The 20998-nt window shown below is 46.6% G+C and overlaps 1 protein-coding gene across 1 annotated transcript in view; it reads left to right on the top strand.

The window, feature by feature from the left end:
* LIMD1 (LIM domain containing 1) overlaps window positions 1-20998 on the top strand; it is a 79113-nt gene that overhangs the window by 45723 nt on the left and 12392 nt on the right. The window contains exons 3-4 of the mRNA XM_086368424.1: window positions 14429-14496; window positions 20573-20635. Of these exons, the coding sequence (XP_086224550.1) occupies window positions 14429-14496; window positions 20573-20635 (131 nt within the window). The remainder of the gene's footprint in view (window positions 1-14428; window positions 14497-20572; window positions 20636-20998) is intronic.

The following is a 20998-nucleotide window of genomic DNA, read 5'->3' as shown; positions in this document are numbered from 1 at the left end:
GATCCTCCTTTTCACGTTTTGGCCGTTTGCTGCTGTGAGGATTCCTGTGCGTGTTTTTGTGTGGACATATTTGTTTTCAGTTCTCCGGGATAGATACCTAGGAGTGGAACTGGTGGGTCATACGGTAACTCCGTGCTCACCTTTTTGAGGAACCGTTTTGCAAAGTGGCGACACCATTTCACATTCCCACCAGCGGCGTTTGAATGTTCCAATATCTCCACATTTCCTGCCAGCACCTGTGATATCTGAATGATTCTGACCGTCCTGGTGAGTGTGACGTTGAACCTCAGTGTGGTTTTGATTTGCATTTCCCTGATGACCAGTAATGTGGAGCATTCTTTTCATGGGCTTGTTTGTATGTCTTATTTGGAAAAAATCTATTCAGACCCTTTACCCATTTTTAGTTGGGTTATTTGTCTTTCTATTATTACATTTAATAGTTCTTTGTATGTTCTTCATATAAATCTATCATATATAATTTGCCAATATTTTCTCTTATTCTGTATACCATTGTTTCTCTTTCTTGATATTATTATTTCCAGCACAAAGATTTTTAAATTTTGATATAGTCTAATTTATCTGTTTTTTCTTTTGTTTCTTGTGGTTTTGGTGCTTCATCTAAGTAAACATAGCCCTATCAAAGATCACAAAGATTCATGCCCATTTGTTCTTAAGAGTTTTATAGTTTTCGTTGTTAGGTTGAACTCTTTGATCCATTCTGAGTTCATTTTTGTATGTGGTGTGAGGCAGAACTTCAAATCCATTCTTTTGCCTGTGGACAGCCAGTTTTCCCAGCACCGTCTGTTGAAAAGACCAGTCTTTATCAATTGGATTGTCTTGGGATAGTCATCAAAAATTAACTGATGCTAAATGTTAGGGTTTACTTACGTTCTTTCAATTTTATTCCATTGTGCTAATCAATTATCTTTTAAAGAGATTTAACTAATAAGAAAAAAATCAGTTACTGTTTCTGGTCCTCTTTATTCCTTTGTTTAGATCCAGGTTTTCATCTGGTTCTGTTTTCTTTCTCCTTGAAAGACTTAACTTTTTTTTTTTTTGGTAGTGCCGATCTGCCTGTAAAGAATTCTTTCAGCTTTTGAATGTCTGAATTCATTCTTACTTCACACTGGTTTTAAAAGATATAAGGCCTTTTATAATGGTTATAAAAGATATAAATTGTCCTAAAATATATAAATAGAAATATATATATATTTTCTGGGTGTATAATTCTAGGTCGATAGCTTTTTATTTCATCTTTAAAGATGTTGTTTCGCTGTCTTCTTGCTTGCCTTGTTTTCAATGAGAAATCCAATGCGACCTTTATCTTTGTCTTTTTGTATGTAACGTCTTTTTCCTTAGATTAAGGTTTTCTCTTTGTCATTGATTTTGAGAAATTTGATCATGATGTCCCTGGTGTACTTTTCATGCTTCCTATGCTTGAGATTTGCTGAACTTTTTGGATCTGTGACTTGATAGTCTTCATCGAATTTGGAATATTTTTAGCCATCATTTCTTCAAATTTTCTGCCATTCTCCCCTCGAGCCTCCACTTCAGGGACTCAGTGGTCCCTTGGTTTGGCATATATATATATTTTTTTTGTTTCTCCCCACCCCACACACTCTAGCTTGAAGGATCTTAATTCCACACCAGGGGTTGAATCAATGCCCTTGGCAGTGAAAGCACCACGTCCTAACTGCTAGACTGCCAAGGAATTCCCATTTTGGCACCTTGAAGTTGTCCCATGGCTCACTTCACGGCCTTTTCATTTCTCAAATTCTTTTCCTCTCTGTTGCATTTCGGACAATTGCTGTGCTTTTAATGTCAATTGCTGTGCCTTTAATTGCAAGAGATAGATTTTATCTCTTGCAATGTGTAATCTGCATTTAATTCAGTGTCTGTCTCATCTCTGACGTACTTTTCATCTCTACCAGTTCAGTCTAGGCCTCTTAATATCTTCTGGGTCGCTGGTTAACTTTGGGGGCAAAGTTACTTACTGTTACATGGAATAGAACAACAGTAACTTGTCCTTCTTTACTAATTCTAATGTCTGTGTCAGACCTGGGTTGATTTCCACAGATGGATTGTTTTCTTCATTATGGGATGTGTTTTCTTGCTTCTTTGCCTACCGAATCATCTTTGATTGGAAGCCACGCATTGTAAACCATACCTTATTGAGTCCTGGGTATTTTTACATTCTGTTAAATCTTCTTGAGCAGTTAAATATTCTGGGGTGCAGATAAGTTACTTGGAAACAGTGATCCTTTCTAGGGTGGTTTTTGGTATTTGCTAAGTGAGTTTATGGCAGACCTCAGTTCAGTTCAATCACTCAGTCGTGTCTGACTCTTTGCGACCCCATGGGCTGCAGCACTTCAGGCCTCCCTGTCCATCACCAACTCCCGGAGTTTACTCAAACTCCTGTCCATTGAGTCGGTGATGCCATCCAACCATCTCATCCTCTGTCATCCCCTTCTCTCGCCTTCAATCTTTCCCAGCATCAGGATATTTTCAAATGAGTCAGTTCTTCACATCAGGTGGCCAAAGTATTGGAGCTTCAGCATCAGTCCTTCCAATGAATATTCAGGACTGATTTCCTTTAGGATGGGCTGGTTGGGTCTCCTTGCAGTCCAAGGGACTCTCAAGAGTCTTCTCCAACACCACAGTTCAAAAGCATCAATTCTTCGGTGCTCAGCTTTCTTTATACAGCAGACCTCAGTCTAGGGTTAACTATTCCCTCCAACACAGGGCACAACCTTACTCAGCGTCGCCTGGATTATTATGCATCCTCCCAGTCTGTCTGCTGGGAATCGACCGTTTCCGGCCCTTGTGAACATCAGGCACTGTTCTCTCTCATCCTTCTGGATGTCTTTCGGCCCCAGCTGTGGTTATTTTCTTCACACGCCTGTGCTGATCTGTGCTCTGCTAAATCCTCCAAGGAGACCCTCTGCGAAGCTCCGGGATTTTTTTTTTTTCTGTGCAGCGTTCTCTTCCCTGACCCAGATGATGATGGTCTGGAAGAATGGACATGGAAAACAAGAAGAGAATGGATTTGTAAAACTGTAAGAAAAACATAAAAAGGACTCCGGAGCAGAGATTTAGAAGAGGATTGGAGTGTGGAGTGGGCTGCTCGAGAGTGTGGTCCTCGACCAGTGCCGGCCAGTAGGACAGAAGCACAGACATGGAGGCTTTTCCTAACCAACAGACATTGAACACTTTCATAACAACTTGACAAAGCAAATTGGGGCTTGGATTTCATATGTTTTCATTTCCCCACATTATTATATTTTATGAGAAAATAAGTCTGGCAGATGGAAATTAAAAACAAAACCCCCAAGACTTGGCCCTTGACCACAGAAAAACTGAGAAAGCAGCAGTGATCTGGAGGTTTTGGACAAAGAGGGAGATGGAGGTGGAGGTGATTTTTTTGCTTCAGAAACTGAAGGTTTTCGATGGGATCCTGGCAACAGTGACTTACGGCACATGCTGGGCCCGCTGTCATCCCTAATCGGTCCTCTCCACGGTACCGAAGGCACCCAGGGGTGTAGGTGATTGGCCAGCCTCTCACTGCTGGGAAGTAGAAGCCGAGGACCCCAGCCTGAGTGCTTTTCCAGTTTTCTCTTGCTGCTTTGTTCCTCGTCCCACTGGGCCGGCGTGAGCCTATGGAATCCAGGCGGACTGTTCGTCGGAACCCAGCCAATTTGCTTGGTTTCTTTCTGTTGCTTTGTTACTGGCAATGCCTTCTAACAGTTAACCTGTTCTGAAAAAGCTGTTTGAAGAAGTAGATCAGATAGACCTCTGTGAATGATGCAGGTGCTCCATAGCTGCCCCGGTCACAAGTGGCCTCCGGGGACTTGGAATGTACTTGTTCAAATACTTGAACTGATTTTTTTTTTTTTTTTTTACAAAAGTTTATTCTTAAATGTACAGTAGGTTCCAAGACAACATTTAATTCTAGCTACAGGTGGCAACAGCTGTTACGGCAGCGAATCCGGATGTTTACACAGGAATGGAACTAAGGCTCATCATCGCCCCGGCACAAGGAATAGCTTCCTTTCTGCCGGATTTCTTAATTCCACAGGTGGCCGGGGGGCCTTTCCCCGAGGCCTTTGCCCTTTGCTTTTAGCTCCTCGAGTTTCTTCTGCTTCTCCTCCTGTTTGTGCTTGAACGCCTTGTCTTCCTTGTCCACACTCGAAGCCTGATGTGACGCCTGCCCCTCCTTCCCCAGACCCTGCTTGAGGAAGCTTGAACTCTTCTTTTTTTTTTTTTGAGCAGACGTTTTTATTTTATTATGCATTGAAACATTGTTCTCGTATGGTCGCTGAGTCTGTCCAACTCTTTCGCGACCCCATGGACTATAGCCTGCCAAGCTCCCCTGTCGATGGGATTTCCCAGGCAAAAATATTGGAGTGGGTTGCCATTTCCTCCTCCTGAACTGAATTTTAAAAAAGAATTTCACTGTGCTGGGTCTTCACTGTTGCATGGGCTTTTCTCTAGTTGCATTGAGCGGGGTGCACGGGTTTTTCATTGCAGTGGCTTCTCTTGTGGAGCACGGGCTCCAGGGTGCACAGGCTTCAGTCGTGGTGGCACACGGGCTTAGCTGCCCTGCGGCACGTGGGATCTTCCCGCATCAGGGATCGAACCCACGTCCCCAGCATTGGCAGGAGGATTCTTTACTGCTGAGTCACCAGGGAAGCCCTTGAACTGAATTTTTAATGTTATTTTGAATAATACAGAATTACGTATCAATGGCCACATATGGGCTGGTAGCCACTGCGGATGGCACGGGGAGAAGTTACCAGCTGGAACAGTACAATAAAAACGTATCTGAAGGATTGCTGGTTTTTACTTCTCTCAGGAAGTATCTTCATTGTCGGGAAAACTTTGCATTGTTACTTTTCAGGGAGATACTTTGGAAACACATTTGCGGTAAGGTCTTACTGCTAAGGGCCAATTACTTTTCCAGAGTAGTTGAGCTGTTTCTATTTCTAGAAATCAGGAAGAATGGTGAGTGTTGCCAGTTTAGTTTTATTTGTCACACTAAGTGGCCGACCTCTCTAGTGTCGTCCTCAGCTGTTCTTTCCCTCACTAAGCTACACTGACTTTATCCACATTTTTCTCTTTTCATCTGGAGGTGCCCCCGTAGACCTATATAAAATATTCATTCACTGCATCTATGGGAAGTGGCTTTTTGGAGTGGATTCTTGATGAGTCTGTGCATTTATTAGTCAATATTTTATGAGCTATTGTTGTGATCGGAAAATAAAGAGCGACTTTGACTACTATATTCCATAGCTCTGGAAAAACTCTTTATTTGGAATATTTTTCGTGTGCATATCACCAGCTGTTTCCCGTTTCAGGGACTTCCTCTGCTTGAAGCAGGATGATTCTGAAACTAGAGTTGCGAAGATGTAACCCGACACACCTTCTTCCTTCTCAACAGCTTTGTATTTGATGCTAATTGTTATAGGAATGGTCTGGGTCTTTAGTTTTTGCTGCACTGGGTCTCACCAGCAGCGCACAGGCTCTTCGTTGCTGCTCGGACCTCCCCTAGTTGTGATACTTGATACTCGGTGGCTACTCTCTAGCTGTAGCGTGCAGGCTTCTTGCTCCGGTGCCTTCTCTTGCTGCGGGGCACAGGCTCTAGGGCACGCGGGCTCAGTGGTTGTGGCGCGTGGGTTTAGTTGCACCGTGACGTGTGAGATCTTAGTTTCCGGATCAGAGATGGAATTCACATGCCCCGCACTGGCAGTGGATTCTCAACCCCTGGCCCGCCAGGGGAGCCCCGGCCAGGCTCAGCAGTTTTGGTGGACCTGGATGACTCTCTTCCAGTGGAGCTGCTAGTTCAGAGACGGGCCCGAGGCGCAGCCCGACTCAGTGGTTCTCCAAGTGCGGTCCCTGGACCAGCATGGTCAGCAGCACCTGAGAAGTCGTCCGACAGGCGGATCCTCAGGCCCTTCCCGGACCTACGGAGTCAGAATCTCTGAGGCGGGGCCGTAGAAGCCTTGTGTGTTAGCACAGCTGCCGGGTGGTTCTGAAGCACGCTGAAGTCTGAGAACCGCAGGCCTGTTTTCTCGTGTTCACGCCTTGGCCGTTCTGCTTTATCTTCCGGTCTGTGTGAGCTCTGGCACGGCTCCGCTGGCTCCAAATACGTGCCACCGTCGGCAGTGTGAGGACTGTGGCTTGTCACCAGCACTCAGGGGAGTCACATGGGGAAGAAGTATCATTGGGAAGGTCAAGAAATCCACCTTCTCCCGTCCCAGGGCAAAGGGATACAGTGCGATGGGAAGAGTTGACCTGGCACCAGTGAGTTGTTCAGTTGCTCAGTCGTGTCCGACTCTTTGCGACCCTGCGGACTGTAGCCCACCAGGCTCCTCTGGCCGTGGGTTTCCCGGGCGAGGACCCTGGAGTGGGTTTCTTGTGAGGCCTGGGTTCAAAGCCCAGTTCTTGTACTTGGCTTTGGCCAGACAGCCAAACGTGCTGGACCCTTTAGCTTTTGTTTCCTCATCTGCAACATGAAGACTCAGTGAAACTGCATACAATGCCGTATGCGGAGTTAAACTGCTCTGGGGTCACATTATTGCCGGGTTTAATGAGATGACCCCAGCCAACCTCCAATGCCCACCAGCCCGGAGTTCTCAGCCCCACTGTGTGGTTCCTGCCTGTCGCGTCGTGGCTGTGGTCTGGCGCCACCTGGCGGTGCTCGGCTGCTCTAGCTTATTTGTCAGTGCGGATGGCTCGGGGTCCTGCCCTTGCCTGGAACTTTCAGGACAGTGGCTGTGATTCCAGGAATTTCCCAGTTCATCAGTGTCTGTTTCATTGGCTAGATCTAGAGTGATTCAGCCTGGAGAATACCTTCTTTCTGCCTCTCTGCTTTTCAAGAGGAGTTTGCTTGCTGTTTTCTGCATGGCCTTACCTTCCTTCCGTGTGTCTAGGGTAGAAGATGGGGGTCGTCACCAGTCGAGTGATATCCCACATGGGTGCCATCACAAGGGATTTTTACAGAATTGTCAAGACAGTTAAAGGGATACAGGGTAGGTAAAGTGCCCAGTACATAGAAGGCACTTTAAAAAATGAAAACGCCCTCTCCATTCCCTAGTAGGGAGAGAGAGACTGGATTCCACATGGCGGTGTGCACTCAGCAGATGTTAAACCGTGCAGGTGGGCTTATGGCACAATGGAACAAGCACACACATCAGCGTCAGACAGCCTGGCTTCCAACCTGCCCGTTCATTACCTGGGCGAGCCTCGCTGAGCCTTCCTAATGTATGAGGTGGAGATGATATTGTTTGACCTAAGAATCCACCTGCAATGCAGGAGACCTGGGTTCAGTCCCTGGGTCAGGAAGATCCCCTGGAGAAGGAAATGGCTACCCACTCCAGTATTCTTGCCTGGAGAATTCCATTGACAGAGGAACCTGGCAGCCTACAGTCCATGGGTCTCAAAGGGTTGGACGTAACTGAGCAACTAACATTCACTTTCCATGGTGTCTTTAGGGCTTTCCTGGTGGCTCAGTGGCAAAGAATCCGCCTGCCAATGCAGGAGATGTGGGTTTGATCCCTGGCTTGGGAAGATCCCCTGGAGAAGGAAGTGGCAACCCACTCCAGTATTCTTTCCTGGGAAATCCCCCGGACAGAGGAGCCTGGTGGGCTGCAGTCCATGGGGTCTCAAAGAGTCAGACAGGACGGAGTGAGGAGACACCACATGGCGTCTTTATGAAAGAGAAGAGGAAGCCCAGACTGCTGACCACAGATCACTGGCCGTCATGTCCAGTGATCCCCGGTCCCTGCATTCCCACACTGCTCCGTGATGTTGACACGTGACGGGTCCTATTTCTGCCTAATTCTTTGGTGAATTCTTTCCCGCTGAATGCATCCTAGAGTAGGAGACAGGGAGTGGTTTGTGAAATGTCTCTGTGAAAGGAACGTGGAAGGTGGGAACAGAAGGGGGACTAACGATGTAGTAACGTGTGGCAGTGTATTCAGACACTTTAAAAACTATTTTTTAGTGTATGAAACTTCTAAATACGGCACTTGAAACAACAGGAGGCCATCAACAGATGTTCGTTTCCTTCTCTCACTTTGAGAAAATGCAAACTATGGGTGTGGAAGTCGGTTTCTAAACTCGGGGTGGGGGTGGGGTGGATCGTTTAAAACTTTCGTGAAAACCAGAGTTTGAGTCCTTCAGAGCAGAGAAAGGCCCCACCTTCTTGGGTCTGTGGGGGAAGTCCTTGTTTATTTATATTTTTTTGGTAATAAAGGAAATAGAGATGCAACTTTTGTCTGCTGCCCCTGCCTCTGGGGTCTGGACATGGGACTCCTCAGCTCTGGGACCTGGCAGGGAGAGGATTTGTCTGGCCAGTTGGGCACTTTTTAGAATGATCATCAAACTGACACCTGCTCACTATTAAGTTTGGGGAAGTTTAGGAGAGTATAAAGAAGCAAACAACTAGTGAATTCCTGCCTCACCCCCCACAGTCATTCAGATACCATGTACGTCTACCCAGAGACCCTGTCATTCTTGCACAGATTTCCTTTCCAGTCTTTTTTCTTTAAATTTCTTCATTACATAACTGAATCTTACTTTTTTTTTCCTTTTCACATTATTACATGAGTTTTATTTGAAAGTTAAAGAAGAAAGTATTGTTTCTCAGATTATGAATACATGATTCTAGAAAAATTTAAAATGTGTGAAGCAGAAGGTGAAATTTCTCTTATACCATCTTCTACTGTATTTAATTTTGGGGGCTCCAAAATCACTGTAGATGGTGATTGCAGCCATGACATTAAAAGACGCGCTTACTCCTTGGAAGGAAAGTTATGACCAACCTAGATGGCATATTCAAAACCAGAGACATTACTTTGCCAACAAAGGTCCGTCTAGTCAAGGTTATGGTTTTTCCAGTGGTCATGTATGGATGTGAGAGTTGGACTGTGAAGAAAGCTGAGTGCCGAAGAATTGATGCTTTTGAACTGTGGTGTTGGAGAAGACTCTTCAGTCCCTTGGACTGCAAGGAGATCCAACCAGTCCATTCTGAAGGAGATCAGACCTGGGATTTCTTTGGAAGCAATGATGCTAAAGCTGAAACTCCAATACTTTGGCCACCTCATGCGAAGAGTTGACTCATTGGAAAAGACCCTGATGCTGGGAGGGATTGGGGGCAGGAGGAGAAGGGGATGACAGAGGATGAGATGGCTGGATGGTATCACCGACTCGATGGACATGAGTTTGGGTGAACTCCGGCAGTTGGTGATGGACAGGGAGGTCTGGCGTGCTGTGACTCATGGGGTTGCAAAGAGTCGGACACGACTGAGCGACTGAACTGAACTGTATTTAATAATAGAAAAATGTTGTAAATATTGAAAAGTATAAAGTGGTAAGTGAAATTTCCCTTGAATAAGCCTGTCAGTGCTATATAACATTAGATACGTTTTTGAAAGAAAAATATAAAATGGAAAGTGAAATTTTCCTGTAGTACTATCGACCAGTGCTAAAAGCGATTAGTTTTAGTATGCAGCCTTCCATTTTGAACATCAGTGGTGTGTGTGTGGGTGTAGGAATTGTGCTGTAAATGTAGGTGCAGGTATCTAGCTTGCGTTTGTCCCTTACTAACATAATTTGAGTACCCTCCTATAGTAAAGCATTTTCTCATACCACTGAAACACTTACTTGAAGGGTGTTTTAAATGGCTACATGTTACATTTACATGTACTCTGCTTTATGTGATCATTTCCTCTAAGGCTGCCAGTTTGGATCCAAGTAAACATTTATTCATATTTCTGATTCATTCCCTAAGCTAAGTCCCAGACAGCCCCTCTGAGTCAGAGATAAATAATTTAAGAGTTTCCTCTCCAGGGTGAGCTTATCATTTTACACTCTTCTCTGTAGCTTACAGAAATATGCACTGATGGCCATCACAAACAAATGTGATTGTTTAAAAAAATCTTTGTTATCATATGTGAAAAAGCTCTCATTTATCTTTCTTAGACTGCTACAGGGTTTGAGTTCGGCGTGTGTGACCCTTTTCCTCTGTGATTTTTGGAAGAGAGGTGATCTACCGTCTGTTAAATCAAAAAGCTAATTCCTGCCGAGATTCCTTAGAATGTCCCTGATCCCATCCCAAGAGAAGAGCTGGGTGTTCTCCACACCTTGGCTCAGAAGCTTTCTCTCTCTCTGGCAAGTCCTGTGCGTTTCCAGGCAGCCTCCTGGCTCCCTCTAGTGACCACCTTAGCAGCTGCAGCCTCGCTTCCTTGGCTCTCATCCGCACTGGTTCATCCTGGTTGGGACACCCCAGAGCAGAGCAAGGGGCACGCCACAGACTTGCAGCCAGACGGTGTGTGTGGCGGGGGGACTGTTTTCCTGCATGTCTGGGCAGCTCCTTTTAACGGTGGGCTCTTTGTGTCCTTGTTGGCTTGGCTGTAGGGAAGCAGCCCATTAGTGTCACCCTGAGCCTGGTCGGGGCACAAGGTGGAAAAGACACTCTTGTTAGTTCTCACTTTCCTTTCTGAAACTCTGGGTCCTCTGGAATCTTTTTATGGAGGGAGAGAATTGTAAGTCAGTAACATTGTTAAATTAAACTTCTATGGATGTCAGAGGATTCTGTTATAGGGACCCTGAAATCATTGAGCTGTAGGTACTCATTCTTTTTAGTCTAGTTTAGTTGGGAAACTAGTCTAGTTTGCTTGTGAAGGTTCTATAATGAGAACCTCCTAGAACAACTCTGAGGGGAGGACAGAAGGAAAGTTTGGAGAGCTAAAGATTCTAACATACGCTCCATTGCCCTTCACACTCTCACTCCACTAAAGTTTGTTGTTCAGGCAATAAAAGTAATATATGTAGTGATTGCAGAGGGGAAAAAAACTAATAAAAATCACCATTTCCTTTACTCACAGGTGACTATTGACATTCGGTTTACATGTACGTATGAGCATACACTGATTTTTGCAGTCATGTAAGTGTGCATGTTTATCTGATCTAGGTATACAAACACACACAGTTGTCTTTTTCTCAGGATTATTGATGTTCTTTATGCGTTTTAGATACTAATGCTATGTTGTAGCCATCTTCTCATCCCTGACTTGCTTTCCTTCTATTCAATTTATTTCCCTCGGTTAGATGATTACCACAGAACTGGAAAAGGTCAGTTTTCATTCGAATCCCAAATAAAGGTAATATCAAAGAATGCTCAAACTACCGCACAGTTGCACTCATCTCACACACTAGTAAAGTAATGCTCAAAATTCTCCAAGCCAGGCTTCAGCAATATGTGAACCGTGAACTTCCAGATGTTCAAGCTGGTTTTAGAAAAGGCAGAAGAACCAGAGATCAAATTGCCAACATCTGCTGGATCAGCGAAAAAGCAAGAGAGTTCCAGAAAAAACATCTATTTCTGCTTTATTGACTATGCCAAAGACTTTGACTGTGTGGATCACAATAAACTGTGGAAAATTCTGAAAGAGATGGGAATACCAGATCACCTGATCTGCCTCTTGAGAAATCTGTATGCAGGTCAGGAAGCAACAGTTAGAACTGAGCATGGAACAACAGACTGGTTCCAAATAGGAAAAGGAGTACATCAAGGCTGTAAATTGTCACCATGCTTATTTAACTTCTATGGAGAGTACATCATGAGAAACGCTGGGCTGGAGGAAGCACAATCTGGAATGAAGATTGCCAGGAGAAATATCAATAACCTCAGATATGCAGATGACACCACCCTTATGGCAGAAAGTGAAGAAGAACTAAAGAGCCTCTTGATGAAAGTGAAAGAATGAAAAAGTTGGCTTAAAGCTCAACATTCAGAAAACGAAGATCATGGCATCCACTCCCATCACTTCATGGCAAATAGATGGGGAAACAGTGGACACAGTGGCTGACTTTATTTTTCTGGGCTCCAAAATCACTGTAGATGGTGACTGCAGAAGGCAATGGCAAGCCACTCCAGTACTCTTGCCTAGAAAATCCCATGGATGGAGGAGCCTGGTAGGCTGCAGTCCATGGGGTCGCTACAAGTTGGATGGGACTGAGTGACTTCACTTTCACACAATGGAAAAGGCAATGGCAACCCACTCCAGTGTTCTTGCCTGGAGAATCCCAGGGACAGCAGAGCCTGGTGGGCTGCGGTCTATGGGGTCGCACAGAGTCGGACACGACTGAAGCGACTTAGCAGCAGCAGCTCCTTAGAAGGAAAGTTATGACCAACCTAGACAGCATATTAAAAAGCAGAGACATTACTTTGCCAACAAAGGTCCGTCTAGTCAAGGCTATGGTTTTTCCAGTGGTCAGGTATGGATGTGGGAGTTGGACTATAAAGAAAGCTGAGCGCCGAAGAATTGATGCTTTTGAACTGTGGTGTTGAAGACTCTTGAGAGTCCCTTGGACTGCAAGGAGGTCCAACCAGTCCATCCTAAAGGAGATCAGCCCTGGGTGTTCGTTGGAAGGACTGATGCTGAAGCTGAAACTAGGCCACCTGATGCGAAGAGCTGACTCATTTGAAAAGACCCTGATGCTGGGAAAGATTGAAGGCAGGAGGAGAAGGGGACGACAGAGGATGAGATGGTTGGATGGCATCACCAACTCAATGGACATGGGTTTGGGTGGACTCTGGGAGTTGGTGATGGACGGGGAGGCCTAGCGTGCTGTGGTTCATGGGGTCGCAAAGAGTCGAACATGACTGAGCAACTGAACTGAACTGAACTGAGATGATTACCAAGCCCGCTTAGCCCAAGGCTGAATTAAAATTATAGTTACATCCTCAGGGAATGTAGCACATGCTCAGAGCATTAAACTGTTCTAGAGGAACCAATCAGAGGGTTGGGGCGACAGTGAGATAACAGTGAATCTGGCAGCAGCTAACACCACACAAAGGGTCTGATGAGGCCAGGAGAGGGTCAGGGCCTTCCCGAGGAACTTACCATGAAAGTGAAAGTCACTCAGTCGTGTCTGACTCTCTGCGACCCCATGGACTATACAGTCCATGGGATTCTCCAGGCCAGAATACTGGAGTGGAATAGTGGTTCCTTTCTCCAGGGGATCTTCCCAACCCAGGGATCAAACCCAGGTCTCTCACATCGCAGGTGGATTCTTTACCAGCTGAGCGACCAGAGAAGTCCAAGAGTAATGGAATGGGTAGCCTATCCCTTCTTCAGGGGATCTTCCCACGCCAGGAATCGAACCGAGGTCTCCTGCATTGCAGGCAGAGTCTTTACCAACTGAGCTACTAGGGAAGCCCATTTCTAGTGGAAGGTCACTGGATGGAAATCCTTACCTCGCCAAAGTCAAAGACAGTTGCCTGTAATTTCTAACACAGTGGCTTTTGTGTTTCACAGAAAGTCTGAGGTCTTTAGTCTGTCTGGAGGTTTGCTTTTTAGTTTATTTTTCCTTTTGTAGTGTTTCGCCTGTGTTGATGCTTTCAGAGTCCTCTCTGAGCTCTGACGAGTCCTCATGAGCACCCTCTCCCCAGGTACCTTGTACTGTTGGCCTGCTCTGGGGCATCACAGGTGAGGACACCCACTGTGTGGGGGGGGATTTCTGTGTGTCTCCAGCACTGTTAGTGTTTTTGACACTGGTGATTTTGGTTTCAGGTGAACTAGGTCTAAGGGTCTTGATTCCACTAGTGTTTAGAAATTATTCAGTTTCTGAAGCTTCCATGGAGTCTGTTGGGTGTGTTTTGTGTGTGGCCCTGTAAATATTCTTAGATCTGGGGTTGCTGCTTCAGGGTCCCCCACCAAGATGTTCCCACTTACCTTGAACAGGTGTTTTTTTTTTTTTTTTCTAAATGGATCTAAGGAGTTGATAAATAGTACACTTCTTGTCAGCATCCTAGCTCTCTGGAAACTAAAGTTATATCTGAGCAGTCAGGGTGTCTTGCATGTTTCCCACTCCCGCCCACCCCATTGAGATCCAGAGAAAACAGGAAACTTCGTCATCTTTTCAGCAGCGTGCGTTTTCTGTCGTTCAGATGAGAAAAGACGTGGAAGTAAGGAAAATAAGAGCTGACCAGTTTATGGGACTTTCCTGACAGGCTGTCTCCAGCACGCCCTGGAGACCATCTCCGAGGCGAGGGTCCCCAGCCCTGTGGGAAACGCCAGCTTCACAGGAGACGGTAGCCTGGTCCCTGCACATGCGGGCACCACTGCCCCCTTGTCACCCAGTGTCTCAGTGGCCTCTTTCTCAGCAGAGAGGAGGTGGCAGAAGTAGGTATAGGAGGATTCCCCAGTCGGCCTGCCAGGCGACACCCATATCAGAGACCCTGTCTTCTGGCCCGAGTCTGCCTGTTACCAAGGGCCACGTCACCTTCCAGAAACCAGAACCTGTGACTAATGGTTGGCATTGTTTTCTGCATGATTATTTCTGCTTTACAAGCCCTTCTTGTCTCCTTTTCCAGTGCCTATGAACATTTTCTTCTTACCCTGCCTTTGTGCTTTCTCCTTAGGCCGGAAGCTGAGAGGAAAAGCCTTTTATTTCGTCAACGGCAAAGTGTTCTGCGAGGAAGACTTCCTGGTGAGTGTGTCACCCAAGCAGGCCTGGCAGAAGGTGGTTTAACTCCGTGGCGCCCCCCAGGCCCCCCTGGAGGCCGCGCCGCTGGAGAAAGGGGTCCAGTCGTTTCTTTAGCGGCAGCAGGCGAGTGGCCCACGTTCCCAGGCAAATGACAAGCCGCACAGCTCTGTGCTTTTCAGGGACTTCACGGTCACTCAGCCTGACTTCTTGTGCCTTGCCCGTCTCACCCAGCTCTTTTTTTTTTTAATTTTATTTATTTATGGCTGCACTGGGTCCTCCCTGCTTCTCATTGCGCTGGCCTCTCTTGTTGAGGAGTGCAGCCCTAGGAGTGCGGGCTTCAGTAGCTGTGGCTCCCAAGCTTCGCTGCCCTGCAGCCTGTGGGGTCTTCCTGGGTCAGGGGTGGAATCCGCACCTCCTACATGGGCAAGGAGGCCCTCCCCACCAAGCCACCAGGGAAGCCCCTCCACCCTGCTTTTAAGTCTCTCTCTGGGATCCCGGTCCCCCTTCTGTCTCATTCTGCCTCTCCCACTCGCGGAAAAGTCCATGCATGTGCCAGAGAGTCCCAGAGCTGAACTCCAGCCCTGTGGGCACCTCTGAGGCCAGCTGCTCACGGTCTCCCTGCCCACTGGGCAGGCCCAGGGTTGGCCCCCAGCCCTCCCACTCCCTTGAGAGTCACCTGAAGCCAAAAAACAGCCTTGCCTGGGACCTCGACTCTCAGAACAGGGCCCTAGGTTCCTCCTGCCCCCCGCCTCCTTCCTCCCCCTCCTAGAGCGCGGCCAGGCCCTGGTGCCACCGTGTCGCCCCCGGGCGCCTGTGGCTCCACGGCCCGCACTCTGCTGCACGGCCGCGTTGCCCAGGCCCGGCGCCAGGGTTCGGCGCATGCGCGGAAGTTCCCTGCGGTCCGGGCGGCCTCCCTCGCAGCCTTGCATCTCACTCGCTGTGGGGCTTGCGGTTCTCTGCACGCCCACGTCCCGCCCTGTGTGCTGGAGTCTGCACTGGGTCCGCTGCCAGGAACGCCTTCCCTCTTTGTTTGCCCAGATCCTCCGACAGCCTGCATGTTCCCTGGCCTCAAAGTGGGTCCCCCTCCTCTGTGCTGCTGCCCTTGGCGTTTTCTGGCCAGCGGTTAGCGCACTGCCTGTCCATTTACAAGTCTTTCCTGACTTGACTGAAAGTTCCTAGGGAGAGGGGAATACAGTGTTTCACCTTCTCATCTTTAGACCCTAACACAGCTCCAGGCAAGGAGCCATGCCCGGTCAGTAGGATGACCAGTGTGCGACCCAGAGATGGCTCCAGACCAGCCTCTTCATGGATGTGTGGGTTGACTCATGATGACTCATGTTTGCCAGTAACAGGCAAGCAAACCCAAGGAAACTGATTCCTGCATGCCCTCGGGAGGTCGTTTCCTCCCACGTGTTCACTTTAGTCACTGGTGCTGTGTATGTGATAGTCAGATGGTGGTGCCACACCAGAGTTGACTGTCTCCCAGCTTCAAATCTGCTGGGCTGAGTGCCTGTCCTGCTTCTAGAGTCTCATGGGCTCTGGGTGGGTCATCTGCCCATGCCTGGGCAAAGTGATGGGTGCTGGAGGCATGCAAGGCTCTGAGGAGCCAAAGCAAAAACAGTACCCAGCTGTGGATGTGACTGGTGATAGAAGCAAGATACGATGCTGTAAAGAGCAATATTGCATAGGAAACCTGGAATGTCAGGTCCATGAAGCAAGGCAAATTTGAAGTGATCAAACAAGAGATGGCAAGAGTGAATGTCAACATTCTAGGAATCAGCGAACTGAAATGGACTGAAATGGGTGAATTTAACTCAGACGACCATTATATCTACTACTGCGGGCAGGAATCCCTCAGAAGAAATGGAGTCGCCATCATGGTCAACAGAAGAGTCCGAAGTGCAGTACTTGGATGCAATCTCAAAGACGACAGAATAATCTCTGTTCGTTTCCAAGGCAAACCATTCAATATCACAGTAATCCAAGTCTATGCCCCAACCAGTAACGCTGTAGAAGCTGAAGTTGAACGGTTCTATGAAGACCTACAAGACATTTTAGAACTAACACCCAAAAAAGATCTCCTTTTCATTATAGGGGACTGGAATGCAAAAGTAGGAAGTCAAGAAACACCTGGAGTAACAGGCAAATTTGGCCTTGGAATACGGAATGAAGCAGGGCAAAGACTAATAGAGTTTTGCCAAGAAAATGCACTGGTCATAACCAACACCCTCTTCCAACAACACAAGAGAAGACTCTATACATGGACATCACCAGATAGTCAACACCGAAATCAGATTGATTATATTCTTTGCAGCCAAAGATGGAGAAGCTCTATACAGTCAGCAAAAACAAGACCAGGAGCTGACTGTGGCTCAGACCATGAACTCCTTATTGCCAAATTCAGACTTAAATTGAAGAAAATAGGGAAAACCATGAGACCATTCAGGTATGACCTAAATCAAATCCCTTATGATTATACAGTGGAAGTGAGAAATAGATTTAAGGGCCTAGATCTGATAGAGTGCCTGATGAACTATGGAATGAGGTCCGTGACACTGTACAGGAGACAGGGCTCAAGACCATTCCCATAGAAAAGAAATGCAAAAAAGCAAAATGGCTGTCTGGGGAGGCCTTACAAATAGCTGTGAAAAGATGAGAAATGAAAAGCAAAGGAGAAAAGCAAAGATATAAACATCTGAATGCAGAGTTCCAAAGAATAGCAAGAAGAGATAAGAAAGCCTTCTTCAGCGATCAATGCAAAGAAATAGAGGAAAACAACAGAATGGGAAAGACTAGGGATCTCTTCAAGAAAATCAGAGATACCAAAGGAACATTTCATGCAAAGATGAGCTTGATAAAGGACAGAAATGGTATGGACCTAACAGAAGCAGAAGATATTAAGAAGAGATGGCAAGAATACACAGAAGAACTGTACAAAAAAGATCTTCACGACCCAGATAATCACGATGGTGTGATCACTGACCTAGAGCCAGACATCCTGGAATGTGAAGTCAAGTGAGCCTTAGAAAGCATCACTACGAACAAAGCTAGTGGAGGTGATGGAATTCCAGTTGAGCTATTCCAAATCCTGAAAGATGATGCTGTGAAAGTGCTGCACTCAATATGCCAGCAAATTTGGAAAACTCAGCAGTGGCCACAGGACTGGAAAAGGTCAGTTTTCATTCCAATCCCAAAGAAAGGCAATGCCAAAGAATGCTCAAACTACCGCACAGTTGCACTCATCTCACACGCTAGTAAAGTAATACTCAAAATTCTCCAAGCCAGGCTTCAGCAATATGTGAACCGTGAACTTCCTGATGTTCAAGCTGGTTTTAGAAAAGGCAGAGGAACCAGAGATCAAATTGACAACATCCGCTGGATCATGGAAAAAGCAAGAGTGTTCCAGAAAAACATCTATTTCTGCTTTATTGACTCTGCCAAAGCCTTTGACTGTGTGGATCACAATAAACTGTGGAAAATTCTGAAAGAGATGGGAATACCAGACCACCTGATCTGCCTCTTGAGAAACCTATATGCAGGTCAGGAAGCAACAGTTGGAACTGGACATGGAACAACAGACTGGTTCCAAATAGGAAAAGGAGTTCGTCAAGGCTGTATATTGTCACCCTGTTTATTTAACTTATATGTAGAGTACATCATGAGAAATGCTGGGCTGGAAGAAACACAAGCTGGAATCAAGATTGCTGGGAGAAATATCAATAACCTCAGCTATGCAGATGACACCACCCTTATGGCAGAAAGTGAAGAGGAACTCAAAGGCCTCTTGATGAAAGTGAAAGTGGAGAGTGAAAAAGTTGGCTTAAAGCTCAGCATTCAGAAAATGAAGATCATGGCATCTGGTCCCACCACTTCATGGGAAATAGATGGGGAAACAGTGGAAACAGTGTCAGACTTTATTTTGGGGGGCTCCAAAATCACTACAGATGGTGACTGCAGCTATGAAATTAAAAGACCCTTGCTCCTTGGAAGGAAAGTTATGACCAACCTAGATAGCATATTAAAAAGCAGAGACATTACTTTGCCAACAAAGGTCCATCTAGTCAAGGCTATGGTTTTTCCTGTGGTCATGTATGGATGTGAGAGTTGGACTGTGAAGAAGGCTGAGCACCGAAGAATTGATACTTTTGAACTGTGGTGTTGGGGAAGACTCTTGAGAGTCCCTTGGACTGCCAGGAGATCCAACCAGTCCATTCTGAAGGAGATCAGCCCTGGGATTTCTTTGGAAGGAATGATGCTGAAGCTGAAACTCCAGTACTTTGGCCACCTCATGTGAAGAGTTGACTCATTGGAAAAGACTCTGATGCTGGGAGGGATTGGGGGCAGGAGGAGAAGGGGACGACAGAGGATGAGATGGCTGGATGGCATCGCTGACTCGATGGACATGAGTCTCAGTGAACTCCGGGAGTTGGTGATGGACAGGGAGGCCTGGCGTGCTGCGAATCATCGGGTCGAAAAGAGTTGGACACGACTGAGCGACTGATCTGATCTGATCTGATCTTGCCTCAGGACCTAGCATGGGGGGCCAACCCCACAGAAATCATGGGACCACAGGGTGGCAGAGCAAGGCTGGACCTTAAGCAAAAATAAAGCACTTCTCTGATCTGGGAGGATCCCACATAGCACAGGGCGAATAAGCCCGTGCACCACAACCAAGCCCGTGCTCTAGGGCCCAGGGGCTACAACTGCTGATGCCCACGTGCCTAGAGCCCATGCCTCACAGTAAGAGAAGTCACCGCAGTGAGACGCCCGTGCACCGCAACTAGAGAGGAGCCCCCGCTTGCTGCGACTAGAGAAAGCCCACACGCAGAAAGGAAGACCCAACACAGCCAAAAATAACAATTAAATTAAAAAATAAAGAACTGTTACCCCTAGAATCAGGAGGAAGTGCCGGGCAGCAAACCCCTGTGCTGTGTGGTGTAGGGCTCCAGAAAAGTTCCCTTTTCTTTTCCGCCTTCCTTTCTATTAGTTTCCCTTGTTAAGTTGTATTTGCAATATCTAAGCTTCTAGTATCTTCCAGTGTGTGGTATTTAGTCTGTTTTCTAAGGTGAGTTCCTCATTTCTTTCCAGATTCCAGCTCTGTGTGTGTGTATGTGTGTTTTGGTAAGATAAGGTAAATCATATTTATCTAGTTTCTTTGAAGCTGATTGTAAAAGGCATTGGCTTTTTAAAAAAATTATTTATTTTTAATTGATGGATAATTGCTTTACAATATTGGTTTGATTTCTGCCATATGTCGACATGGATTAGTTATAGGTGTACATATGTCCCCTCTCTCTTGAACCTCCCTCCCACCTCCCACCCTTTCCCACTCCTCTAAGTTGTTACAGAACCCCAGTGTGAGTTCCCTGAGTCATACAGCAAATTTCCATTGGCTATCTATTTTACCTATGGTAGTATGTATGCTTTCATCAAGGCATTCATTGGCTTTTTGACCAGACCCAGACTTGAATTTGAATCCCATCCTCACCCCTGATAGGCTATGTGACCGTGAGAAAGTAACTTTACCTCTCTGAGCTTTGCTTTGTCTCCATTTGAGAAACAGTGTAATATATACCTTGCAGAATTGTTTTGAAAATTTAGAGCAATGGTCTCAAACTTGAGCATGCATCAGAGTTCCCTGGAGGGCTCGCAAAAACCCAGATTGCCACTACCCCTCATCCCCTGCCCCTAGTTTCCAATTGTCCAATTCAGTAGGTCAGGGATGGAGCCTAAGAATTTGCACTCTGACAAGTTCTCAGGTGATGCCAGGGAACGTGTCTTGAGAACTACTGGATTAGAGGCTGATGCCTCTCTGCACAGCCTCTTACGCAGAGCCTGGCCTGTCATGGATGCCTGGGTGCAGCTGTTGAGAGATGAGCGGTATCAGCGTTTGTAATGGCTCTTGTGGCGGAGGGTATTCTGTAATTCACCACATTGTTGTCCACAGAGACTTGAGAGATTCCTGTATAGAGTGACACGTCTCTCGAAGACGTTCTTTGTGATCCTCGAGGCTGGCGGGGAAGTGGCTAGATCCCTCTGCCCCGCCTGGGCTGAACTTTCTTTTCTCTTCTCTCTGCAGTACTCTGGTTTCCAGCAGTCCGCTGACAGGTGTTTTCTCTGTGGACATCTGATCATGGACATGGTGAGTAGGGTCAGGCGAACAAGGTAATATTGATAACGTGGTGGGCAGGGGAGGCATTGGCAGAAAAAAATAATAATTGAAAACAGTGTTTCCTACCTCGATTTGTGATCATGGCTGGTTTTATTTTTATTTATTTATGGCTCTGCTGGGTCTTCGTCTCTGTGCAGGCTTCTCTCTAGTTGCGGCAAGTGGGGCCTTCTGTCTAGTTGCGGTGAGTGGGCTTCTCACTGTGGTGGCTTCTCTTGTTTCGGAGCAGGGGTTCTAGGTATGTGGGCTTCAGTAGTTGCGGCTCCTGGGCTTAGGTGCCCTGAAACATGTGGAGTCTTCCCCAGACCAGGGATCGGACCCGTGTCCCCTGCACTG

Source organism: Bos grunniens, chromosome 22 (assembly GCF_055505025.1).
Source record: "Bos grunniens cultivar Pamir isolate PY7600 chromosome 22, Bosgru_T2T1.0, whole genome shotgun sequence".
NCBI lineage: Eukaryota > Metazoa > Chordata > Mammalia > Artiodactyla > Bovidae > Bos > Bos grunniens.
This window is presented reverse-complemented; position numbering and strand designations above follow the sequence as displayed.